The sequence below is a fragment of the Leptonychotes weddellii genome, chromosome 12 (genome assembly GCF_054177405.1).
Source record: "Leptonychotes weddellii isolate Sample4059 chromosome 12, ASM5417740v2, whole genome shotgun sequence".
Lineage (NCBI taxonomy): Eukaryota > Metazoa > Chordata > Mammalia > Carnivora > Phocidae > Leptonychotes > Leptonychotes weddellii.
Window position 1 is genome coordinate 6834128 of NC_138380.1, and position 27827 is coordinate 6861954.

Sequence of the window (27827 nt, forward strand, 5' to 3'; positions counted from 1 at the left end):
AATCATAAATTGTTAAAAAAAAAAAAAAAAAGGAAAATTGATTCTGTATCAATAAATCTGTATCATTTTAATAAATCTCAATGAATGAGAGGAGTAATTCTCCTTTCACAGCTGATATAGCATTTCTTTAACAGCATTAATTTTCTTTTAAAGATTATTTATATTTGAGAGAGAGCATGAGCAGGGGTGGGGGTGGGGGGTAGGCAGGGGGAGGGGCAGAGGGAGAGAGAAGCAGACTCCCCGCTGAGGATGTGGGGCTCCATCCCAGGACCCCCGAGATCATGACCTGAGCTGAAGTCAGATGCTCAACCAACTGAGCCACCCAGGTGCCCCTAACAACTTTGATTTTAAAGACTTTTATAGCAGGAATGACCCAAACCCTATACAGTTTTTTCAAGGAATCTGGTCAGAAAATCTCTACGACATTCAGGTTTTGACTTGCACATGAGAATTCAAAAGATAAAGGTCAGGTTTAAAAATCCATATCTGAACTAATCTCTAGTAATTACACCTCCACGTTCCTTCTTAGAGATCGAGTATGAGCATAGCTCGTGGTTTTTATACACTTTCACATCTGAAGTCACCTCAGTAATCATTCAATTGAATCATGACACATAGTGGGTGCTTTAGATAATAATTTACATCATTAGCATCAAGGAAATCATTTCAGACAGCATATTTTCCTGAAGAGCACAAGGCAAAACACATTATGGGAGACTGTAAAAAGACTTTCCAGGAGTAAGGAAAAACAAATAAATGGGTGGTAAAAGGGAGAAAGAAAACAAAGAAATAGAGTAAAAAGCAGAATTAGAAACAGTCAGTTTTGAAAATAGGTATTACCATGTTGCTGAAAGTATATAATGTAATGGCAAACATTTTAATAATTAAGTGAAAAGAATAACAAAACAAGAATGAGAGCGATGATGGGAAACGATGTTGACACGACAAATATGATGGAGGCCGTTTCTATTTTAGTCTAATTAGCCCCATAATCTCAATCTGTCAAGCATGTGTCTTCAGGGGTTGTTTAAATTTGGTTCCTGGTGAATTCTGGGTGAGTCATGTGGGGGAGTGTTAATGAGGCCATCAATAAAAATGATGTATTAGGAAACATCTGTCTAGTGAATTGACGAATAGTGAAACTGTTGGTGGTCTGGTGTGGCTGATGTTATCGGTGTCACATTGCTTCTCTGCTGAGGTTGGGACTGGTCGGTGTGGAAGTGGATGGCTTCTCTGATTGTTGGGTTCTCACTACCGCTGGTCCAGACACAAGGACTTCATGTGAAGATGAGCACCTCATGGAAGGATGCAATTGATCAGATCTTCAGAAGTGAGCAGGCTGGCGGCAGCAACTGGAGGTGCCTGCCAGTGCGCGCTCCTAAGAAGGTTACTCCTGTCCAGCAGTGCACCTGTCCCATAGGCATCCAGGCCATAGGCGACTGGTGATCACAGGGTGACCTGACGTGGAGGGGGCTTCCCCATGGGAAGAGGGAGACCCTGGCATAAGACTCAAGCTACCCCCCTGACCACATCTCTTTCTAGGACTCCTAACACCTAGTGCTATGCAAGGACTTCCATGCGATTTTACTGTCCAGCCACTGTGTGAACTGGGCTGGGAGTGAAGCTGAAGATGTGCATATAGAGATGTGCCCAGGTGGGTTCAAGGGGCTTCTACTCCTGTTTTGGAAATAAGATTGAAAAAACAATTAGGGAATAGAATGAAACAATATATGAAAAATGAGTATAAAGTATTACCCCCAACTCTAAAATGTATGATTCAGAGAATAACCGTCATCACGGTTAAGGACAGAACTTCGCCGAGTGGAGGCACACATGCATCTCTGGGGGTACTGAGGTGACCAGCCTCGTCGGCTCTTAGGGTGCATTCTGGAGAGAAATGATAAATGACAATGGAAAGTAGTAAAGGGATGCTAGATTGTCCAGGGCTTTGAATACGAGGGGGGCAGAGTCTCAATTTGAGCCAAGCATGGCTGGGGTTATTTGTTCTTATTCTGATGTTACATCCCCCTGACTTATTGTTGTTATTTGTAACCACAATTTCTTTATTAGGAGGGAAAATTCAAGGTTTTATGTCTGCTGAGGGCCTGACTGATCTGGGCCTAGAAGTTTGGACCCTGTCTTGGGAAGAGTCTACTTCTTCTTCTTTTTTTTTTAATATTTTATTTATTTATTTGAGAAAGAGAGTGAGTGCGCATGGGCAGGAGGAGGAGCAGAGGGAGAGAGGGAGAGGGAGAGAGAATCTTCAGCAGACTGAGCTGAGCACAGAGCCCGACGCAGGGCTCGATCCCATGACATGGAGGTCATGACCTGAGCCCAAAAGCAAGAGTTGGATGCTTAACTGACTGAGCCACTCAGGTGCCCCAAGTTCTTGTTGCATATAATGGTGCAGAGACCTGGAGACAGGTGAGGAAGGAGGTGGAGAGCAGGGGGAAGGAATCAGAGAGAAAAGAGCCCAGCACCCCATGGGGTGAGAGCTGTGAGAAGGCTCTACAGAGGTATGATGTGTAGAAGGCCTGCTGAGGATGCCCGTATCTAATGTGTGGCACTCGGCAGCTTGTTGCTCAAGACTTCATTCACTACGCTGTGTCCTCTGTCCCCTGCCCCAAGACCCGGTAAGGGCTGCTGGTCAGTGACTGCTTGGAGCGGCTGTATGTGTTTGCACACTGCAGAAGGTGCGAGCTGCATTTTGATGGAGGTGTTGTGGCTCAGAGAGAGCAGCCGCGGAAGAAAGAGCCTAGAGACAGAGAGGACCCCTGGAAATCCTGGGGTGGGGGTGGACACTGGATTTCTATCGGGTAGGGAAGGTGGCTGGGAATTGTGAATCAAGGTGATCTGATTGAAGGCTGGAGATTGAGTTTGACCTGGCGGCCAATGGATGTATCCATCGTGCCAACATAATAAACCCATAAAAACCCTCTGGACACGGAAGCCCAAGCTGCAATTCCCTGTCTGCAGTACTCTTGTGCGGTCACATCAAGGTGCCAGGAGAGTGACGTGTCCTGAGGACAAGGAAGCTTTGCCTTTGGACTCTCCCAAATCTCACCCTCTGTGACCCTCACTTCGGATGGCCCCAATTTGCATCCTTTTTAATAAAACCATAATCTTTAGTATAGTGCCTTCCCGAGTTCCAAACTGCTGAGACCGAGAAATTAGTGAATTTGTAGCCAGCTGGTCAGAGATGAGGGTGGCCTGGGATCCCTGAACTTGCAGCTGATGGCTGAGGTGAAGGCAGTCTTTTGGGGGACTGTGTTCTTAAGGTGTGAATTTTGGCCTGACTCTGGAAAGTTGGTTCTAGAAGTCTTTGCAGAGGGTGAGCTAACAATAGGCTGAGGATTAAAAAAAATATATGAATAGTGTAGAAGCTATGGTGAAAATGAATAAGATGGGATTTAAATAGACTTACTTAAAAAAAAAAAAGGAGGGATATTCAATAGAATATTCACAGGGCTGAATTTAGGTTCAAAACAAGGGTCCTGGCAGGGAAAAGATGCCTCACCCAAACGCTGCTGAATCGATGTGTGTTCATGGGGGATCTGTCAAGAAGTGGGCAGGGCCGAAGGGAGCTCAGCAGCTCTGGGGGTGAGAGAAGTCAGTGTATGGATGTTTTCGAGGTAGAGCCACTCTGATCTTCTGACAGACTCTATGTGGGAGTGAGAGAGTGATATTCCAGCAATATTCCCAGGATTTAAGGCTGAGCAGTGGAAGGATGGAGTAGCCGTTAAGTGACATTGGAAAGGCTACAGATGAGGCAGGTTTGGGGGGGGGGAGCAGATAAGGGGTGAGATTTGGAAATATTGAGTTTGAATGTTTATTAGATACCCTGCAGTCCACGTGGTGTATGAGTCTGGAGTTCTGGGAGAGGTTCGAGTTGAGATAATAATCTGGGATGAAATCACCAAAGGAGTGAATAAAAACAGGAGGGAGAAAAGGACTAAAGGCTGAGCCCAGAAGTGCACCAACTAAGGGAGGGTAGGAACAAGCAAAGAGACTGAGCGGAAGGGCAAGCCAGGCAGGAGGATATAAGAGCAAGGTAATGTCCTGAAACCCAAGGGATCACTTGTGTCAAATATTGCCCTAAAGTGGAGTAATATGGGAACTGAAAGTTAGATTTAGTAGTGAGGAGGTCACTGATGATCTTGATGAGAGTAGTTTTGGGAAGTGGGCAAAAGCATGACTGAGAATCGGTGTAAGAGAAAATGAAGAGGAAAATATTCACAGTACATGCATATAGCCACGGAATTGTATACCAAACCTGTAAAAAACTCTTAAAACTCAGTAATCAGAAGGCAAATATTTTAATAAAAAAGGGGGCAAAGGACTTGAACAGGTGCTTCACAAAAGATTTGTCAATGGTCAATAAGCTCAGGAGAAGTTTCTCAACATCACTCCTCAGAAGGGAAATGAAAATTACAACTAAGACTAGATAGCACCATGCACCTACTTTAGCGGCTGTAATGAGAAAGACTGACACTATCAAGTGCTGGTGGGTATGTGGAGCAACTGGAACTCTCTGGCTTTGCTGGAGGTAACAGAAAACAGAAAACAAGTTAAACATATACTAACCAGAGAGCCCATCAATTCTATCCCCAGATATTTACTCAGGAGAAATGAAAAAAAAAAAAAAAGTCGTGTGTGTGTGTATGCAAATGTTCATAACAGGTTTGTTCATAATATTCCCAAACTGGAAATGATCCACCATTTTCATCAAAAAGTGAATGAATAAACACACGGTGGTCTATCCATGAATGTAATACTTCCCAGCAATGAAAATACAACTATAGATACAAGAAGACTGGATCTCAGAACCATTATGCAGAGTGAAAGGAGCCAGACATAAAAGATTATATACTCTATGATTCCATTCATATAAAATTATAGAACAAGTAAAAATGAACGTGGGGTTTTAGGTTTATTTATTTATTTGAGAGAGAGAGAGAGAGCAAGCGAGCCAGTGCGAGGAGCAGAATCTCAAGCAGACTCCCTGCTGAGCACAGAGCCCAATGGAGGGCTCAATCTCATGACCCATGAGATCATGACCTGAGCTGAAACCAAGAGTCAGATGCTCAACTGACTGAGCCGCCCAGGTGCCCCTGAACATGTGGTTTTATACACATGGAAATAGACATTTGATGAGTGGTTGCTTGGGGCGGTTGTTGGAGGGGATCGACAAGAAAGGGGTTGAGGGAACCTTCTGGGGTGTTGGAAATGTCCTCTATTTGGACTGTGGTCTTGGTTACCTGGGTGTGCACATTTATCAAACTCCCCAATCGGTATACTGCAAGTGTGCACATTGCATTGCATGGAATTGACATTTCAATAAAGGTGACTGGGAAAAAGAAATAAGAGAGAGAGAGTGTGAGAGAATGGGAGAAGGACCCAAAACAGTGAGCATAGCTAACTATCTCCAGGAGTTTTATTGCCAAGAAAGACAAAGAAATGGGGAGAGTGGGGTCAGGAGAGAACTTTGTTTTAAGAGAGAGAAATACGCATGTTTGTTTGCTTATGGGAACGAGCCAGTGGAGAAGGAAGACAGAAGTGTCTTACCAAGGCCCTTGAGTAGGCAAGGTGGCTTTCGTGGAAACATGGAGATACCGGCTTTCTACAGAACTCTCAGGCCAACTTAATTTTCCTCTGTGTTCTTTTCTGAACGTTCTATAATAAATATACTTATTTTTATGATTAGAAAAACATAATAAATGGTTTTTCAATCAAGAATAGAATGTTTCCCGTATCTGGTGATGTCAGGCAGGGACGGGTGGTGATTCCAGGTTGGGTCACAGGTTGGACTCAATATCCTGTAAGGATCATTTTGATTCTAAAATCATCCTAACCAAACATTACCACTCAAGTTTGTAATTTACATTATAGTATCTAGGAAGAACTTGAAGAGGATTGTGACAATGATCTTTGTTCTCGTGTTTAGGGAAGGAGATATGGAAGGGTATGATCACACTCAGATATGGGGAACCTGAGGCACCAGGAGCTTTGGGTCTAATCAAGTCCATGGCGTCCGTCACAACTATTTGATTTAATACGCGTTACCATGTGCAAGATATCATGCTCTGCTGCTAGAAAGAGAATTTCCTGATTCCCTGCAAGGCTAAGACTCCCTTTCAATCGAGCTAATTCTGTGTTTGTTATTTTTAAAAGAAATGAAATGGTGTTTTCTATCATAGTCATTCTCCTGACCTAGGGAGCTAATGGTTTTCCTAAGTAAATGGCATTCATTGAGCAATGATTCTTTGCCAGGTGATGTTTTAAAATACTGAGAGAAAATTTAAATGCTATATGTTTAATCAGACTAAAGTGAAGGGCTTTACGGTTCTAAACCTACGTAATGAAACAGCATTTTCTTCTTTATTGGCTGGTCTTCTAGGTTTATAGGTTTGCTCAAATTGAGGCTATGGAGCGATTCTCAAATGTGGGGTGTTTAGGTAAAGCAACCTCAGGTGATTTTACTTTATTGATCTTTTTAATGCACTGGCTTCAGTATTTAAATGAACTTGAGTTTGTTTCTTTAATGGTCTTTCAATAAAGCTTAAGTTGACCTGGTTCCTTTTGCAATCACGACACTATAATGGCAGAAAAAGACAAATAATAAAAGTGAACTCATTTTATGTGGTTGAAAAGGTTACATTTCTATTGATTTTAACAGTAATATAGTTAAAGTCCTTGATATTAAAAAAAAAAAAAACCTCCGCAAACACATCCTTTTCAGTACAGAGGCTCTATCGATATTACTTTGCCAGTAGGTTTTGGCAGCAGCAACAATATTCAGGATGGAGTTTAAAAATGGGCATTATCAGAGGACTGATAACCACATCCTTCAAACTCTGTTCCGGGTGAAAGAGCGGAAAGGTGTTTCAGGAAAATCGTTATATGCAGAGTGACTTCAGAACGTGGGGGAAATGCCACAGGTCCAGAAGCTCAGTCTGATGGCCAGTCTGCTGGCTTATAGAAAGCTTCGAAGCTCTGCTTTCTGGAAACACTAACATCTTTTAATGCTGTGTTTGGAGCCTGTTCCAAGAAGTAGGAAGTGGGGAGGGGTGGGAGAAGTTGGCAGGGGTGGTGAAGAAAAGGGGTGGAGGAAAGACAAGGGGAAATGATGTGCGACATGTGAGAAGAGTCTTCACGTGTGTGTGTGTGTGTGTGTGTGTGTGTGAAAGAGAGAAAGCCATCACAAAATGGACTGAGGTAATTCTCAGCTTCTTCCCCCTCATCAATGTAGCATCTCACATTTCTTGAAGGTCAACTGTAGGTCAGATCCCACCTTTGGATGTTTATACATATTATTTCAATGAATCTGCCAACAACCCTGTGGGCCCATAGTCTTGTGTGCCCCATTTTACGGTTGGGGAAACTGAGCTACTGGGATTCAGTTATGATGCCTAAGAGGATGCAGATCCTAAGAGGTACAGCCCAGAGATCTATGGGGCTGAAAGTCCAAGCTTCTCCATCGTGCCGGCCTGGACCCCATGCCATCGCAAAGCTAGGCTGCCATGATGCCTAGCAAGTACACAGAATACTGGCAATGAGGGGAGAGCAGGGTCACCCTAGTGTTGACTCCTCCATCTGTCCTCCTCTCCTCTCCCCATTTTTACTTCATCTCCTTTGATGGGTCTTCTGATCTCTATGACCCCAGCGTCCTTGGCATCCATCTCCGGGAGCAGGACAGGATTTCAGAGCTGGCCCAGGTGGTGGAGGCTTCAGGAACACATCAACTATTTCACTGTCACCCCCACTCTGCATTTGTGGTGTTTGGCCAAAGGGGTTAAACCCACAAGCTCACGTCGAAACCATGGGCCTGAAAATCCAGATCCTGATGTCATTTTCACGGGGGACACAGAGTCAGGCTGGTAGACGGGCTCGTTTCCACAGTCTGTTTTTCCAGTCTAACTTCTGCTGGTGGTGGTCCTAGGGTGACAGGACCAGGTGGGATGCTTGACAGAGTGGCAGCTATTTACTGGATAGGTGAAGAGAATATTCTCTTCCACTTCTTTTCTTTCTTTCTTTCTTTCTTTTTAAAGATTAATTTATTTTTGAGGCAGGGAGAGGCAGAGTGAGAGAGAATCTCCAGCAGATGCCCTGCTGAGCGCGGAGCCCAATGCAGGGCTCGATCCCACAACCCCGAGATCATGACCTGAGCTGAAATCAAGAGTTGACACTTAACCAACTGAGCCACCCAGGCGCCCCCCCTTCCACTTCCTGTTTGATGCCCTTCCTTCACTTCGCTTTTGAACTACGGGCCTGGACCCTCCCTTCCACCCACAGAGTTTTTTTGTTGCTGTCCCCTCCAGCATTTGGAACACACTTCCTCATGTCACACGTGTTGGGGAGGTGGGGGCGAGCTCATTCTTTTTGTTCCCTACGTGGTGGCTCAGGGGAGAATGTGCATCAAATGTGCCTCAGAAGGTAGAAAGAATCCACCAAGCGCACGGGGCGTGCTCACGACCCTCATTCGTTATGAACTCGACTCATTCGTCTACTCAGTCACTCAGCAAACACTTCTTGGGACCCTCCAGCGTCCAGGGCTCGGGGGTGGAGCTGTGAGACGTGCACGTGTAAGGACAGTCCCTGGGTCGTGCCCTCGGGATACGACGACAAGCTCCCGTTTGTGTAAGCAACACCACATCCCACTGCCATCCCGGTATTTCTTAATAGATACAAACGTCCGGTGCACAACCCATGCCTCCGGATGGGATGCGATGAGTGTGTAGAAACGGCCTCCAAGCAAGTTCCCCTTTCCGCGCGCTCAGCACTGGTTATGGCAACTGACCACTAGAGGGCATCTCAACACTGGCTCAGGACCCGCTCCGGGCCCCACCGTCCGCCCCGATCTTGCGCTCAATCCCGGTGGCCTCTTCCCTCTCCTGAGTGCGGAGAGGGGCAGCGCGTAACCCTTCGGAACCTCAGACCGCATGTTAAGATGCATTTATTCTTTCAGAGAGGAGACACATTTATGTGAGATAAAAACCTGCTTTCAGTTACCCGTGCTTGGGGAAACAACCCGCTCGGCCTATTGTACTGAAAACCAGCTTCGAGAATCACAGTCCCTAAGAGAGCCTCACAGATTGGACTTTAGTTTTCATGCCAGACAAATTAGAAATCCCGGAACCTCATCTTCTTTCTTGAGAGATGATTTATGGACTTCACGTGCTTGGGGGAGGGGGGCAATGAACTCTCCAACCTTGGGTTTATAAGCGTTGCTGTATTCTGGAGAGAGAAAGAGAGGACTGACATCTCAAACCCTACACCACATCACAAACTGAATTGCAACTGCTTTCCTACTGAGCTGTAAGAAATGTAAAGTGAAGTAAACACATTTTTCTGGAGCGTAGGAATGGAGGTCTTGTCTAGCCCTGGAGGCATAATTCATTTGCAGATGAAATTGCTTTCGAGAAGAAATGAAAAACTTGGAAGTGTTGACATATTCATTATGAGCCTTTTTCTGTTTCAGATCAGATGAATTGGATGGGTTGAACTTATTTTTTCGTTAGGTTCCTCTGTATAACTTTTATGAATTGCAGAAGAGCAAATATTGAATCCCTGCAGTAAAAAATAAGTAAGATAATGTGGTCCTTGTGCCCCCCGCAACCTTAAAACCTTTAAGGAACAGCTCTGATATTTTTGCAAGTCTTCTCTGATCTATTCCTTCCACCCCCAGGATGATTAATTCCCCTCCTTTCTGTGCTTCCTCAGCACAAGCTTATACTTCAATTGGCCCTTGGTTCGTGTCTGTGTGATTGATGGCCTCTCCTCTGGATTGTGGCTCATGGAGGGAGCAGAACGTTGACCGCAGAAACACTAGGATGTGTTCCGTGGGTCGAACTGCAAGCCATAGAACAGGAGCCTTGATCCTGAAGGCCCTGTTGATAATGACGTCAACAGCTGCTTCTCACTTGTTTTGCTTTTAAGAAAGAGGAGGGAACTGGGAAGGAAGGAGGGGAAAGAGCATTTATTGGATGACAGATGATGCTTGATGTTTTCGTGTGTATTTTCTTTTCTTTTCTTTTCTTTTTAAAGATTTATTTATTTGACACAGAGAGAGAGACAGTTAGAGAGGAAACACAAGCAGGGGGAGTGGAAGAGGGAGAAGCAGGCTCCTGGCTGAGCAGGGAGCCTGATGCGGGGCTCGATCCCAGGACCCTGGGATCATGACCTGAGCCGAAAGCAGACGCTTAACGACTGAGCCACCCAGGCGCCCCATCGTGTGTATTTTCATTGAACACACACACAAACCCCATTAAAACAGGTAGCCTTATTCCCATTTCACAAATAAGGAAACAGAGTTCGATAACTTGCCAGAAAACGCAGAGCTATTAAGTGGAGGAGTTTGTCAATAAGGGCTCCTTTTTATTTATGTTTTAGGAACAACCTCTGAATTGGGCAATCCTGGTCCATGGGGGCAATCCCGATCCCACTCTGCTTAGACCCACCCCCTTCCCAAAGGGAGATCTCATGTTACGTGCCATGGCCTTGGTACCAGCCCAAACTGCTACTCCCTCTGCTGCTATATGCTCTTCCTTTTTAAAAAGTTTTTATTTGAGAGAGAGAGCGCGCCCGCGGGAGCACAAGCAGGGGATGGTAGGCAGAGGGAGAAGCAGGCTCCCCACTGAGCAGGGAGCTGGATGCAGGGCTCGATCCCAGGACCCCGGGATCATGACCTGAGCTGAAGGCAGATGCTTAACCTACTGAGCCACCCAGGCGTCCCCATCTGTATCCTCTTCCTATTACTTGCACGTTGTTAGAGTAACTTGTTAAGATACTTCTCTTCTGGACAGGAGAGCAGGTTCCTCCTATCTAGTAGGTGCACACCACATATTTGTTCTCCTCATATTTCTTTTGAATGAAGTTGGGCTAATTTTAGTTGCACTTCATATGAGCGAGAAGCCTCACCGAATGGTGTTGACGAACACCTGACTTTATCCATGTCAGGCTTGCGGAATGTTTGCTCTTTGGAACTTTCCTGTCATGGGTGGACATGCATCAGAGGTTAATACCAGATAGACGTCACTGTGTGAGGTTCCTGGCGATCCTCCTATGGCTTCAAATATATGAAAAGTGCATTGTTAGTGGAACAGTCCAGGATCATCTTGACAACACTTTGTCTTCTTCAGCAGGATCTTCATCACACATCTCCACTGTATACCAAGGCACTGTGTCCTTAAATCTGGTGCCCACACCTCTATGTACAGAGATGGTCTCTGTCTGAACCACAGGAGGCTTGGAAGACACCGGCAGGGGGAGGGATTGTGCGTCCTGAGAGCTGTGCGTCTTTTTTTTTGGAGACACTTCACCAAGTAGTCCTACTTTCTATTCAGAACTAAAGAAGGAAAATTTGCTGAAATACCCTTTCAAGGGCCAAGGACCCATAGCCCACCCTGAAACCAAATTACGAAAAGCTAATGAGGTCATGAGGTTTTTGATAGGTGTCTCAATTGTGAATTGGCTGCTCTGGACACATGGGAATATTGAAAACAAAACAAAAATTAAAACAAGCTGACTCACACACAGGCCAAATGAAAGGGCAAATTCCAACGTATATATCCTTCTCTCTTCTCTTCCCAGATATCTTCTGTGGAATTAAACCACTGTAATGATACAAGAAACTAATAAAGTATTGACCGATGCCCTCCACAAAATTAAACATAAGTCAGCGTTCCACTGGAGTGGAAAGTGAAGTAGTCATGTATTTGCGGGCCTCCCAATAGAGGAGGAGTGAATGGTATCAGTGCTTCCGGGAGGGAAGGACTAAGGGACTTCCCAGGCTCATCATTATTCCTGCTATTGCCCCTTCTGTCATGCACGTTGGTGGTGCACATCCAAGGCTGTGAGTTCATCATGCCCAGTAGATAAGCACTAAATTAGCCAAAGGGAAGAAGTTACAGTCAATGTAATTTCAAGAGCAGGGCCTTAGGCAAGCTGGGTCAACTTTATTTGTTCTGACATCCCTAAAAAGATTTAATGTTTCCAAACCGTGTTATTTTCTTTAATGAAAGCTCGAACCACCTCGGATATTAAAATTTTCAGGAGTGTTTACATCTAGGTACTTTAGAGTATTGTTCTTTACTGTCAGAAAGTTCAAGGGTAATAAAGGCACACGTTTTTAAATAACTCAGCTGAGCTTTGGTGTTAACTCCTGTCCAGGCTCCGTGTCTCCGCAGAAGAGGACGCTAGGATGGAAGTGCAGGAGGTCATGTTCATGCCCACCTGAAGAATGATCGGGAACTCTTCATGTGGTGCAAGCTCACCGGACCTAAAGCTGGGCTGCTAAGTTCTTTGCCGCACAGGGACATTACGATTTTATGGTCCCCCACTGATGTCATTAGGTCATTTCTTTTAACAAATGTGTTTTCCCATTGCATGAAATTTTTCTTTTCTAAGGAGACTATCACCTAGTTTGGTATTTCAACATTTTTGAATATAATTTTTGAATAAAATTTTTCACGAATCATAATAGGTTTTGCATTTTGTTTCTTATTGAGCAGAATACGATTCATGGTTTGTTTCCAAGGCTTCATATCATTAGTGTTATAAACCTGAGATCACACTGCATGTGCTTATCCACATATTGTATTTGTCATCCAACAATACATTGTAGAAATGGCACTGAGTCAGTTCGCTAACTTGGTTTCCCAAGAGATGTTGATGGCTTTTGCTGCTAACCACACTACAGTTATTCATATTATTATTTCCTTAATAGGGTTTTCCTTTACTGGGTTGAGGTGGGAATCCTGGCATCTTTACTGCTATTTTTGAGAAAAAAATACATTTAAACCATGTAAGCTTTATTAGCAGATCTGACAAGTTTTTGAAAGCTGCTCCATCAACCTCTTTTCCTATAGAGATTTTTAAACATGCGTGTTTCACCTTCTGGCTGCACGTGGCATTTTTCTGAGTCGTGGAGCAGGTTGTCTTATCCAAACTTCCAGGGTGCTCTCTCCACCCTTCCTATCAAAACAGTTTGCCAGACAAGCATGCTACTTGCTGTCTCCCACCCGCTACCCTAACTGAAAAAAAAACCCCAAAACCAAAACAGAACAAAAAACCAACAAAAAAACCAAAAACCCACTAACCCCCAAAGACTTACTTTTACTTAAAACTCTTAAAATTTTTCAGAAGTTATAAGGCAAACTAGCAGGGTGAGCCTGGTTCTCCTGACCGCTTGCAAAAGTAACAAAGGGGCAACGTGTGAGCGATGAGCAGCCCCTGGAGAAGGGGCCTGGTTGTCTGGGTTCTAGATAAGAGTCTGTTTCTTGTGAGCACTGGGACCTTCTTAGTCACCTGGACATCCTTACCCTTTGTTTTCTCATCCATTCAATGGGCTGACAGCACCAGCCTTTTCCAGACTCACAAGGTTGAGTGTATCAAATGAGGCTATGCATGGAAGTGTTTCGAGTGCTACATAACATGATTCTTAGGGGCCGTCCAGGGCAGAATGACTTTCTTCTGGCTGAGAAGGTTACCTGACACACCATATAACCGTACCATTGTCCACACACAGAACAGGTTTCCCCGCCCATCAGTGTTTCATATCAACTCACACATTTTTCTGCCCTACACGTGCATCATTCAGTTACCTTTCACTTTCCTGCCAGTAAGACTGCTCTAACAATTTTTTGTCGTTGCCGCCATCTATTTATTTATTTTGACCTATGAAAAGCTGTATGTAATTACCGCATTCAACTTGATGAGTCTGGAGATAAGCACCTGTGAAACCATTACCACAATCTATAAATACTTTTAGTTACAGCAGCTAATGTAACCCAGACTAGGGCACACGTCAGCACCTTGAAGCAGAGTGCTCCCATAATGGAAACCTTAGCGAGGTGGCCCTGGGGCTCTGGCCAGGTGACAAATGCTACAGAAATGGACGTCAGTGGCTGGAAGATGGACAGCGATGGTAGGAGATAAAATATTTTTTCAGACCTGTCATCTCATGTAACCTGGAGGGCAGACTCAATGCCTGTGACCTGTAGCTTTGGGGAAAGTGCTTCCAAAGAACCGGAATCAAAGAAGAGATGGGCTCAGAAAAGAATCGGCCAGTTTCTCGACATCAGTAAAAGGGAATAAAGTCCATAGATTTAGAGCCTTACACCAGAGAATAAGAAATAAACTGCAAGGAGAGTTGACCAACAAAGACATATGAAGCTTTCTTAGCTCAGCAGACTGGCTTAACTCCATGGGTGAAGGTAAAATTAGGGTCTTTACTTCCCACCCAAGCCTTTTTGCTTCAGATGGCCTCAAGAGAGCTGCCATGACCTTAAGAGAGAGGCAGCGGCCCTTGGAAGCGAATGATGACCTATGTCCAAGATTTATGTCCAGGAACGGATGGAGGGTTTGCTACTGGAACATGAAACTGACTGAGAGCACACAGATCAGAAGCCACCTCAGGTTTTAGAGGAAATGTACTGACAAAGAAACCAATACAACTGGTCTACAAAAGACTTGTAAGTGTGAAACGACCCTGATCGCAATTGACACTTGCAGGAAATGGACCCCTCAGGACCCCTCCCTTGCCCTGCTTCAATGAATGCATCATCTGCAACACTCAATGCAGAGGTGGCCTCGGCAAATTATGGACAAAGTACAGCCTCCCAGAGGACAGAGCCACGGAGGCCAAACAAATGAATGGACAGAGATTTGGTTTAGTCAAGAGCTATACTCCCCCTGCCAAAGGGAGGGGAGGATGGGTGGTGGGTGTGGGTCCTCAGAATGCCTGCCTAGCATGATTTCATCACTGCTAGGGACCACAGGACTTCGCTTTTCTAAAAATATCTAAGACAGACCTTCATTGGGTTAAACCACTGAGGTTTGAGGGTTACTTTGTAGCAGCTACTGTTGTTATCCTAATATTTGCATCTTGCCCTCTGTCCCAAGCATTGAGCATACAGTGTTTGTTTCCCTTGCTTACCCTTCTCTGACCATTTTTAGGATTCATATTCAATATATAGCTCCATTAGCAGGCTCCATTAGCGACTGTTTTTATATAATTTGGTTGTAATTCTGATTAATAGCAGGTAAGAAATTATCTTTATTTTATTTTAAAAGACAGAATGCAGTGATTTTTTTTAAACATTTTTTTTGAAAATTCCTGATGAAAACCAACTGAAGTCATGCTCTTTGTGGTACAAAAATTGGGGGACCTAATCATTTGTTCTTAAGGACTTAGGAGTTATTTTTTTTCAAAGTCCTTAGTTTTTTTTATATATTTTTTATTATTATGTTCAGTTAGCCAACAAAAAGAAGAAAAAAAATAAAAGTCCTTAATTTTGCTTGCAGGAGAAATCTGTTAGCTCTTCTTGGCAAAGATGGGCTGGCCCTCCAGTTAGATGAAAGCCAAAATGAACACGACATCCTTACCATCTGTTCATTTGGTTTTGGGAGAATATAGACTCTGAGTATCTGTGCCAGAGAATATATCCCTGAGCTCTCTATTGTTTAACTTTCATCAAAGCCCTCAAATATGTGATAGTTATTCTAAGAACATTTAGTTTATTCATTTTTTTGGAGCTAGTTTTACCCTTGGATCAGGCCAGAGTATCAGAAAGCTGTACATGTCAGCCCCTCGCCCCCTTCATGGGCCCATCACCCCTCCTCCAACTCCCTCTGGAATTGTTTGCACTGAAATCCATTTTTAAAAAAGATTTTATTTGAGAGAGAGCATGAGAGCATCTGAGGGGGAAGGGCAGAAGGACAGGGGGAAGCAGACTCCCCACTGAGCAGGGAGTCCAACGACCCTGCTCCTCAGCCCAGGACCCTGGGATCATGACCTGAGCTGAAGGCAGATTCTTAAGCAACTGAGCCACCCAGGCGCCACTGAAATCCATGTTTAAGTTATGCCTAACTTTCATTAGAGATGCTACATCGAACGGCCTTGTGGAAAACACATTTGTTGCATTTCTTTCTCAGGGCTCACTCTGTAACAAGGAGGACCAAGGGCCCTGACTATCACTGCATTAAAAAAAAGTCTGAAGAAATAGAGTAAAATGCAAAAATTTGTAATGTTTGATGGGTACATATGTGTTATTATTCTCTGTGCTTTTGCATATTTTTGAATTATTTCATACTAATAACAATTATTGTCATTATTGTTGTAGTACCACTCAATTTCTTTTTTTTTTTTTAAAGATTTTATTTATTTATTTGACAGAGAGAGAGACAGTGAGAGAGGGAACACAAGTAGGGGGAGTGGGAGAGGGAGAAGCAGGCTTCCCACTGAGCATGGAGCCTGATGCGGGGCTCGATCCCAGGACCCTGGGATCATGACCTGAGCCGAAGGCAGCCGCTTAACCGGCTGAGCCACCCAGGTGCCCCTATCACTCAATTTCTTACTGGCCACAGGTATCCACTTCCTTTTTAATTTTTTTTAAATATTTAAACATTTAGAGAGAGGGTGCGGCCACGTATGTGCAAGCAGGGGGAAGGGCAGAGGGAGAGAGAGAATCCCCAAGCAGACTCCCCACTGAATGGGGAGCCCGATACAGGGCTCGATCCCAGGACCCTGGGATCAAGACCTGAGCTGAAATCAAGAGTTGGATGCTCAGTTAATGGAGCCACCCAGGTGCCCCTGGAGGAATCCACTTTCAAAGCCTTGTGACCATCCTTCCAGACACCTCGCTATTAAGTGATGGTTAGGAGCACACGTGAACTGCAATGTGACTGACCTATGTCCATCTGTGCTTTCGCAGCTTCCCATTCTCGACCTTGAGGCGAGTTATGTCGGATGATCTGAGCTTCAGTTTCCACATCTCTAAAATGGGGATCATAACGCTGCATATCTGATATGGTTCTGGTGAGGACTGAATGAGAGGACATGTTTAACATCCTTAGCTCAGTGCCGAGGACACAGTGAGCACCCATGAATGTGAGCTATGATCATGGACGTGACATTGCCCAAGTGGACCATGCTATGTGGCAGCTTCCTATGCCAGTAAATATAACCCAGGGCATGTAAGAAATATACATAGACCTTTGGGACTTACTTCAATTCCCTATGTTATTGTTCAGACTGCCTGCGAGCCACCTGATGTCCCCTGAGCAGTGGGATGGGGGACAAAAAGAAGGTAAGGGAGCAGAAACAATCTTGGGACAGCCGGAAGGAAGGAAGGAAAGCGAGAAGAAGGGCTTTGTGACTCAAGACTTTGAAATTATTCCTCGTGATGTTGGGTCTTGGAGTCATCTAATTGGCATGAATTTTCATTGCATACAGTACTTTCTCAGGTGCTCTCTGCCTGCCCGGGGTTTGTCTTATATCTCGACTGGCGGTAAGCCTTCAGCTATTATCCCTGGTGCAACTGTGAGTTTTCATAAATGACGCCACTTGAGGGTTGTCACAGGCTCTGGCTCACTCCGGTGTCTGATGACTCCTAGAGTCAGCTCCTCATTATCTATGTGGAGATTGGTCACTTTGTGTTTTGGCAGCAAATGTTTCATCCAAGGTCAATTTCCCTCAAGGGCTCAGCACCATTTCCCTGAGTATGTGCTCAGGGAATGCAAATTAATTTAATGTTAGCTTTAGCCAAAACCAGCTAGGAAAGTAAACCTTCTTTTAAAAACACCGTAAACACTGATAAACATCGTTGGAATGATGTGCTGTTTGTGAGTATATATAAATGTATAAAATTTCACCTTAATTCCAGAGGCATCATTCCATAGCATTTTATACTCATGGTTGAATTAGCCTTATTTTTGTTCTTTGATTAGAGGTGCATTTTAATTTGAAATTATTTGAATATCTTTGTCATTATATTATGTTATACCACTGGGGGCTGTCGGAGTGGGTTGAAGATATCTGTATGTTTCATATTTTTGTTTGATTATAAACATGTAACGCGTACCAAAAAAAAAAATGCAGCACGTGCTTATAAGAGAAAATGAGGAAATACAGAAAACTCTAGAGGAAGTCAAACCACTTACAATCTCTTCACACAGAAGTAATCATGATGAACATTTTCCTATATCTCTCCCACACATTCTTGAGGTTGTAGAAGTTCTTAAGATGGATTTGTAGATTGCTTTCAGAAAAAAGGTCAGTGTTTTCCAGAGTTCTAAAGGTACCCTCGGATTTACCTGCATTCTCCACAAGGTCTCCCCGCTGGAAAGAAAGCAGGGCAGGGGGTCTGTCGGACCTACTTTTCCATAAGGAGGGGCCCTATCTTTTTTCTTCTGACATCATCCTATTTTCCATCTGAGCTGGGTTGGAGAGGCTGAGAGCACCAGAGGCCACGAGGTCTTTCCTAGCTGAATTCACATGGGTTGAGGCGTCTGGCTTTCCAAATACATCCAGAACTTTCGGTGCAATTGCCTTGCTCAAATGACAGGAGGAGAGAGGGCAGGACCCTCACTACCCTTGGTACAATTCCTATGGCAGAATTTTGTCCATGATTTTGGAGCGCTTCCCACTTCTGTGCAGTTCCTAACCTCAAAGTGTGGCGCAGCCCGTGTTTTCACACCTCTCATGTCTCTATTTCTGGAACCGTGTTCCTATTCTTTTGGAGGATTCTCCCCACTTCCCCACTCTAAGCGTCTGATTGGGGCTGCTGATCATCGTTCTCCCTCCTGCCAATAGGGCAACACACAACTCAAGCCAGTCCAGTCATAGACCTTCCCTGAGGTTTTAAAATGAGAACCAAGAGGCTTTCTTCTGGTAGCAGAACTGAGACCCGAGCCCACCCCATGCTCCTGTGTCTGCATTCCATGATATGTAACAGAGGGAGCCTGCAGGAAGAGGTATTAATCCAGTCCTCAAAGAGGGGTGGACAAGCAGAGATAATAGAGGGATTGAGGCATGAAGGAGGGAGGGGCAGGACAGGGTCAACAGCCTCTAGTTTTTCTTGTAATCCTCCAGGTCTCCTGGATTTTCTTCCAAAACTGTAGTTTGCCCTTTCTTAAATTCTATAACCTACACTAGAAATTTTCCCTACAAATGAATTCTGAATTGGTTTTCTGTCATGTGCAACCATAAGAACTCTGAGCAATAGAACTGGCCTCTCCCCGAAGCCCTCCTCAGTCTCCTGGACTCCCTGCGTTCTCTGGCCCATCCCCTATCTAGACTTCTCTGGCTTTCCATGCCTCGAAAGCCCCAAGTTCCTAAAATAGCCTATCCCTCTCCCCGTCTTCAGGGCAATCTATAACTCTGTGGCAGGTAGCAGCTCTCATTAAACTGATATTTGTTTTTAAAGGATTGCTGGTAGGGAGCTCCTGGGTGGCTCAGTCGGTTAAGTGTTTGCCTTCAGCTCAAGTCATGATCCTGAAGTCCTGGGGATGGAGCCCTGAGACAGGCTCCCTGCTCAGTGGGGAGCCTGCTTCTCCCTCTCCCTCTGCCCCTTCCCCCACTTGTGCTTTCTCTCTCTCAAATAAATAAAATCTTAAAAAAAAAAAAAAAAGAGTTGCTGGTTAGTTCCAAAGAATCCCCAGTTGGCAGAATGTGCCAGAAGCTGGACTTCATTTTGGGAAGTATACCCAGAAATGGCTCTGTCAGATCTGCTCTCCCCTCTACCACCTGGCCCTCCTCTGTGGCCGTGGCTCCCCACCCACAAGGCTCAGTTCTAACACACAGAGCATTTTCTTGGAGACAGGGAGAGCTAACTCTGCAGGGTTCCACAGCTCAGGTAGGCCTCCTGCACCACACTGCCCTGAAAGCTGACTGTTGAGCTCTTTTTAACTTTAACATTATTCTGTAATGCCACAATGGCAAGAGATGTCACTTGAAAAGAGGTGACAGATGGCATGGGGTAAGACAAGAGAATGTTTCTAATTAAAAGCCAATATATATAATGTTGAAAAAATGGTATAAAACCATCCCAGGACTCCTGTAATGATATAAACTATACCACTCCTGGCCTTGCTGGCTATTCTGAATAAACCTGGAGTTATGGTTCGAGATAGGCTTGGTTTTGCTCAGGAAATAATCTGCAGTTTCCAAGATGAGCCAGGCACTGTGCTAGGCCCAGGGACTCTGCCCACCACCGAGAGGCAAACTTACTTACACATATTTGATTGATTGTAGGAAAAACTGTAACTGCACGTTGTCAATTTCCTAGGAAAGACCTGTCCTTAAAATACCCTCTAGCATTTCCTGCTAAAGGCCAAGCGTAAACTCCGTATCAAGTTATGAATTTGACATCCACCGCTGCTCAAACATAGGCAGGACTTGTGCCTTTTCTTTGCAACCCGAACTTCCCACTGCAACCAGCCGAATCCGAATGAGGTCTGAGTGGCTGCTGAACCCCCGCCAAATGGCACTCCACTCTCTGACAAAACAGTATACCCCTGCTATTCTTTTTCCTGACAGGTACCTATTTTGAACTCCTTCTAGAGAATGCAGTGACACTTCCCATCCTTGATCTTTTGGCTTAGTTCCCAGGGAGAATTCCTCATGCCATGTTTTATTCATGGTGCCTCCCAGGCTGGTTTCTTCATTGTGAAAATCAGTTGGTGGGTGTAGGGACAATCAATGAACGGGAAGTAAAATTTGACTGTCATAATAAAACCATCCCTTTGCGTGCTGAAAGCCTACAACCAGAGTCTGAGATTCTAGGGAAGGTCTGTGTTTTGAGGATTTTTTCGGTGAAGCATCCGCCGAGAAAAAAAGCCCATAGTTAATTCATATTGTGTTGGAGTAGCGAAAGAAGTCAGATAAACCAAAATAACCTTTGCTGGGAAACAGGATAAGCTTCAGACATCTGAGAGCATGGAGAAAAAAAGATGGTGTGATAGATAAAAACATGAGACTGATAGATGTGTGAGCCTAAAAGCAGCAAGGCTACAGAGAATATACTTAGTAAACATTTATTCACCTTCTCCCTAAGAAACGTCTTCACCATTAACTCCGTCATTATCTTTCCTTTAGTAGCGATATATCCTTCTACTTCCCTGGTTAGGACTTTGTAGGAGAAAGTGTAATAAGCATCTCTTCTGCCCATCCCAACCACCCAAAACAAAACCAGCATCCAAGTATGACAGAGGATAGAGACATAATACAGTATCACATACAACCGATGTGTGCACATTATGTATACCTTGAGAATTACGGTCCTCTCGTGCCGGGTGATGTTAACACTGTGGGGTTGTCCATTGGCCATGTTTCTATGATCTACATCAATGTTATAGGGCTCCCTGGTGCCGCCCAGGTTGTACCGAATCTGTAAGCTTCCTATATAAGGAAAAGAAAAGAAACTGTCATTTCTTTGCTCTTGGTTTCATTGGATGCTCAGGATTTCCCCCTTGATGCTCAGGCTTGCCCCCTTTGCTGTCCGCCGATACCGTGGCTGTTCTGAATTCTGACTCACTAGTTCAATGGCATGCTGAACCAGAAGGGTTAAGAGCACTGGGCCCACAGTAGTTTACAGTCTACCAACAGTGAGCCATCAGTGACCATCATCTTCATGTTGAAGTGGCAAACGGTCTAAATGATCCAAGCTGGGACTGTGCCTGGGAAGGAGGATGAGAACATATACAATATAGGACTGTGGAGACGCCTGCAGACTGACGAAATACCATGTGAAATAAAAAATAAATGCAGGATGCAGAGATGGTCTCACGCCATCCGCAAAGTGTGACATTCAGCACATAAAAGAATCATGAGCATACAATATTAAAAATAAACATAATTTACAAAAGATAAATACATGGGAGTTGGGGTGGCTTCACTGAGACCAAGAAAACAAAAAATTTTATTCTAGGTTAGAGATTGCATCAATCCGAATGCAAATCAAAGGAAAGATGGACTTCCCGGGCCCCCGAGTCCTCACTGCCCCTCCACTCCAGCTCACTTGGCCTCAACCAATTATTCTGTTTTTCTCTCCATCGTGCTTCTCCCCAGTAATGACAGACAATATTCAAAAAGACTGAGGGACGCCTGGGTGGCTCAGTCGTTAAGCGTCTGCCTTCGGCTCAGGTCATGGTCCCAGGACTCTGGGATCGAGCCCCGCATTGGGCTCCTTGCTCAGCGGGAAGCTTGCTTCTCCCTCTCCCACTCCCCCTGCTTGTGTTCCCTCTCTTGCTGTCTCTCTCCCTCTCTCTGTCAAATAAATAAATAAAATCTTTAAAAAAAAAAGACTGATATAATATTCTAGATCCTGCTGTTAATTAATCTGCACAGCAAACATAACTTGTATTTCTTATTTATGATTTTTAAAGACATCAATTTTTTATCTCGTTTTTAACTGAAATTGGAATCTTCATGTTAATAGTCTTTGACATCCCCTAGCTTGAAGACGGAGCCAGCCACCTAGCAAGAGTCTGGCCAACTGTAAATCATCTCACACGGTCTTTGTTGCCTCTTTCCTTTTCCTTCTTGAGGAACAAAACGGATAAACTGATTTTTAAGTCGTGAAATAAAATACGATAATTAAAACTTAGAAAGTAAACAGAAAGAAAAAAAAAAGAAAGAAAGAAAAGAAAGTCACCGGAAATCCCACCATCGAGAGATAACTACTCTAAATATTTGGCAGCGTCTTTTCCCAGAAATTGATCATGTCCGTACATATCCATATGTACACAAATAAATGCAACAGTTTCTAAATGCTGCCCTCCCTTACTTAGGCATTGTATCGTTACACAGGTGGTTTAAATATTCTACACAGGTGGTTTAAATATTCTACCGTGTCCCTGGAATTGAAAGCAGCATACATGAGATTAATAAAAAATTAACTATTTCCTAATTTCACTTTCTGAGCAAATTTGACAAACCTTCCCTGTTTCTGAGTTTTACCTAAGTATTTTATCCTAGATTTGTTTGCTTATAGCATTTTGACCAAGCACTGCTGATTTTCACCTCCTAGGTGTGTCTGAATTCACATACTCTCGTCCAACTCCATCAAAGCACAGGCATCCTCTGGCCCCGGGGGTACCCTGGGTGGATCCCAGGGGAGCCCTGCTCCTGGTGGATGCAGCTCCACGCGGAGCTGGCCTGTCTTGGTGCCTCTGTGCTGACCGTGCAGTATCAGGGACCTGACGGCCACCACCTGAACCTCACCTGCGTGGTCTTCTGCCTGGACCACCTGATCCGAATCCGTTTCTCCTTAACAATGATTCCTCTTGGCCTCATTTCATTGTTAGCTGAGTCCCCTCTTTCTCTGCTCCTTCCTCACTCCCAATCCCATTAAAGGAGAGGTCTTACTAGCACTTCAAATACATCATATGCAAAAACCCAACTCTTGGCCTTTCCCCCCAAAAAGTATTCCATCTCAATTTTCCACATTTCAGTTAATGGCTACTTCAACCTTCAGGCTATTCCTGCCAAAAGCCCTGCCTCCCCTCTTACTCCTATATTACATACACGATCTGTCAGCAGCTCTCCTTGGCTCTATCTTTAAAATACACCCCAACACTTACTTCTTTTTATCACCTCCATTTCTACCCCCTAGACCAAGCCCCCACCGTCATTTGTCTGGATTACTGGACCCACCTCCATACTAACAAATCTCCCCCCTACCTCAACCCAGCCTCTGCCCCCACATACCCAGACCCTTCACAGAGGGCAGTCAGACTGATCCGCTGTTCAGAACCCTCCATGGCTTCCTCTCTCAACCAAAGTAAAAATCAAAGTCTGCATAATGGCTCACCAGGCCCTATATGATCTTGCCCTATTATCTCTGACATAATCTCTTATTCTCCTCCTTGCTAACTAACTCCTCACCAGTCCAACTTAGCCTCATTGCTGTTTCCTCAGAAGCCAGCATGTTCCTGCCTCAGGACCTTTGCATTGGCTGGCTCTTCTGTCTAGGATGCTCAGTCCCCAGTATTCTGCATGGAGGACTCCTCATCCACTTTAGGTCTTTGTTTAAATGTCTTCTCAGTGATTATTTCTGTGACTTCCTCATTAAAAGAAGAATTTACCCAATCCTTTCCCTTGGCCAGGTCTTCCCTTTTCTGCCTTATTTTTCCCCCATGAGAGTAATAATTTTTGTTTATATTCTCTGTACTTTATTCCCAATTCCTAGAATATGCCCAATACTTAGTAGTTGCTGAATAAATACATCTGTTGAATGAATGAATGATAGTCTCCCTGCTTCTGTGCTTTTTTTCTTGCAGACATATTTCTTCAAAATGCATAATTGATGATTTCACTGGTTCACTAAAAACTCTTCAAAGCCTTCCAGTTGCTCCTAGGATGAAGACATACGTTCTTAGTATAGTGTATGATGCCTTGTCTGATCTGAGTTCTGCCTGTTATGTTATTTGCAAATGATGCCATTTACTATCTCACTTTTTACATTCAAGCTACCTTGGACTTCTGTTATCCGCTAGAAAATACAATTCTTCTTTCTACCCCAGGACCTTTGAATATGCTGCTCTCTTTTTCTGAGCTGCTTCTTTCCCCGACCCTCAGTGTTCTACCCTATTTTTTCCCTTTACCCTAACAGCATTAAAAACAATCTATTATTTGGGACTGAACAGGAGATGATTAGACAGTTGTTTGGTTACATGCAGAAGAACAAGTTGACTGTCTTGAGTTTTTATTCCCTCCTTCTCGTGCTTGGACCGTGTATAATCACAGCCAGTTCTCTTGAATATACAGCTGTATTCATTCATCATTTATTTACTCATTTCTTCAGAACACATTTATTCAGCGCTCATGAAAAGCACTGTTGAATCCGATTTTTCAAGACCTGAATGTGGGCTGTCTGGCTGGCTAGCTGTGCAGAGTCCACCTCTAAGACACACGTCCATCTCTAACCCCTTGTGTCTGGCCCTGGGGATACAAAGAGAAGAAAGAGCAGGCCCCGGCTTTGAGGGCTAGAGGTCAGAGGAAATGGTCATCATGCAAAAAAAACCCAGACCTTTTCCTCCCTACTGTCTTTGTCATTGCTCCCGTTATGTTCCCCAGCTCATTAAAATCAGTATTAAGCTGTTTTCAGTATTTTTTCTCTTTTCTGGCTTTCTTTCTTTGTAAACATGATTTAAAAATTCTGTAACTGCCTCACTTAATGGCAACTGCAATGATTTGCTTTGAGAAAACAGACGAGTTGGAATGTTAAATTTGTATGTAGTGGATATCCATAAACAGTAATGGCAATTTTCTTGAATAATAAAATTTAAATGATATATTTATTCCTTTCAAATAATAGTACACGAGAACCACTAAATGATGGTCAGAGAATATTAATATTTTCCATTAATATAAAATATTATTAAATATTATTAAAATGGAATGCGGTTGTAAGGGACTGCTCTTTTATTGGCTGCAGCAAATAACGTGCTTAACAGATTTATTCTCTCCTGGCCTTCATCATTATCATCAGCAAACACTTACGGAGCACCTATTGTAGGCAGGAGATACAGAACTGGGGGCTTCTCATCTCACTGGGAAGACAGGGCATATTTATACAAAGACAGATAACAATACACGAAGTGCCAAACAAATGTCATTGGAAGGAAGTAGACTAGGAGTCTAAAGTAAGGAGAGTCATTGAAAGGAGGTGAGACTCAATCTGGATCCAGAATGAAAGGCAGGTGTTAGCGCCCGGACGAAGATGGAGCTCCTCCAGGTAAGGGACCAGGGTGGTGGGCGGGGCACAGATGTCACGTGAGCTTGGGGAATAATGAGGAAAAGTAGGGATGTGTGGCACGCACACGGGGCAGGATGTAGATTAAATCCGTGGGCTGTGGATAGTAGTAACAGCTAACACTTCCGTAGTGTCTGCCAACACACAGACTGCATGGGGATAGGGTCGTGCTTTACACTTACTGACTCACTCCATTTTCACAACACCCCCACGAGGGAGGCGCTATTTTAACAGAAGAGGGCCCTGGGCACAGGGGGGCTAACTGCCCACAATCGTGATCCCACAACCTGCGCAGGGCAGAAGCAGATTCAAACCCAGACGTTCTGGTTCTACACTCGCAGCTCTCACCTGGTGTTTTCACCCTGGAGCTTGGCAGGTTAGTGGGCTTTGGGATTTCTCCTGCACTTACTGGGAGGAGGAGAGCCCTACTAAGGCATGATGAGGACACTGCGTATGAAGACCCTGGTGGGTAAGAGCGAGGGGGGGATGGACCGGAAGCAGGGAGAGGGATGGGTCTGAGGCGCACTGCTATTCCATAAAAGGCTAACAGGTGCCAGGAGCTGGGCGCCCCTCAGACCTCGGCAGACCCTCGGCAGGCTGGGCTGCTGGGGTCCCTGGGTTGGTGGCCTCCCAAAGACAAATGGCCTCGTCCGTTTACTCAAGTGCCATTTCAAATGTAATAACCTATGGGTGCCAGGGCAGGAACAATGTCAGGAAGCACTGAATTAGAAGACGTTTTCCAGGAGACCAGCAGTGGGAAAGAAAAGAAAGAGATACCCCCGACGGACACGGTGTGACGAGACTTTGCAGGATCTGTTTGCCTGAGTGGCCCCCCAAAGGGGAAATTTGTGAATGACAGCACACTCGGGAATTCAGGTGTCTGGAGGGGGCAGCACTGGCAGAAGCAGAGGGTCTGGAGGAGGGACCAGTTTTGGGGGAACCATAATGGTGATACGGCTTTCAATATGTTAAGTTTGAGGGGTGCCAGGGCAATTAGTTAAGACTTTCTAGTTTTTAATTTTTTTCCTGATATTTTGACATAGTCCTTATTGATTTTTTTCCCCGGAATGCTTTCTTCTCATTTTTCTAACTTTAAATATCAATTAATAAAAAACGAAGTCTTTGAAATGTGAAAAAAACACATTTTCATCAGCAGTTTGAAGAAGGCCTTGCAAAGTTAAAAAGAAACCAACTGGTCGTGCTTTCCAAATGTGCTGAGAGTGTGCTAGAGATCTCTGCCTTATGGAAAGAGTGGTAGAGGTCTCGGGGCCTGGAATCAGACACCTGAACTTAGAAATTCTGGTTTTGCCTCCACCAGCTGAGTGTGCAAGTCACTTACCCTCTCCATACTCCAGTTTTACCATCTGTTGACAGGGGATAAAGAATGATATCTACCTCGTGGTTGTGTGGCTTGTAGGAATTAATGCGTGTGCAACATAGCACACCGTCGGGCATCATTAAATGGTAGCACCAATATGGAACTGATTACTCAAAACCCTTGCACACGATGAACGCCCATGGATACCAGCATGAGCGCTCACGGAGACGGGCTAGGTTATGGGAATGTCAGTTACTGATATAGTTACTGATATCGGTACCAATATAGTTACCGAGTATACGGATAAAATTTAGTTGGGGACTAAATTTTAATGTGGCAGTGACTTAAGTAGTAGACAATACAGCATCTTCCGGGACATGTTCATGATGTCTCGATGAGCCATATGTGAGAACCACCTCACCTTGGTGAGGGCACCGAGAGGCTGGGGCTTGTGGGTGGAGAACATCAATGGATTAAAAATCGATTTAACCTGATCCAGGAGAAGTAAACTCAACTCGTGAACTTCTGGAAAGCCGGGGTTATGTCCTTTTTTCTTCTGCTTTCTCATTGATTTTACTTAGTATCTTTTCTGATTACAACAGTGACGCTTGCTCATTGTGAGGATTTGACATTTATAAAAGAGTATTACTGAGGAGAAGCAAATCGACCAGCAAGAGGCACCTTGTGCTCATGTTATTGCTTTTTGGTTTCCATCCGTATTTTTCATAGAGCTAAGCCGATATTGTATAGTCAAGGCTCTATCTTGCCTTTTTTCTTTCTTTCTTTCTTTCTTCTTTCTTTCTTCCTTCCTTCCTTTCTTTTTTCTTTTTGGTTTAACATTGTATTACATAATTTTTTTCTCCATGTTTTTTTCTTCATTGCTACCCACAAATATTATTCTTAATGGATACATAATATTCCTTAAAATGGTGACTCCCTCTTTTACTAACCATTTTACTACAGTTGAACTTGTA

At 44.2% G+C, this 27827-nt stretch overlaps 1 protein-coding gene across 1 annotated transcript in view; it reads right to left on the reverse strand.

The window, feature by feature from the left end:
* The window catches only part of CNTNAP2 (contactin associated protein 2), a 1739191-nt gene that overhangs the window by 91593 nt on the left and 1619771 nt on the right, over positions 1-27827 (reverse strand). Inside the window, exon 20 of the mRNA XM_081799929.1 lies at positions 21045-21178. Coding sequence (XP_081656055.1) covers positions 21045-21178 — 134 coding nt within the window. The remainder of the gene's footprint in view (positions 1-21044; positions 21179-27827) is intronic.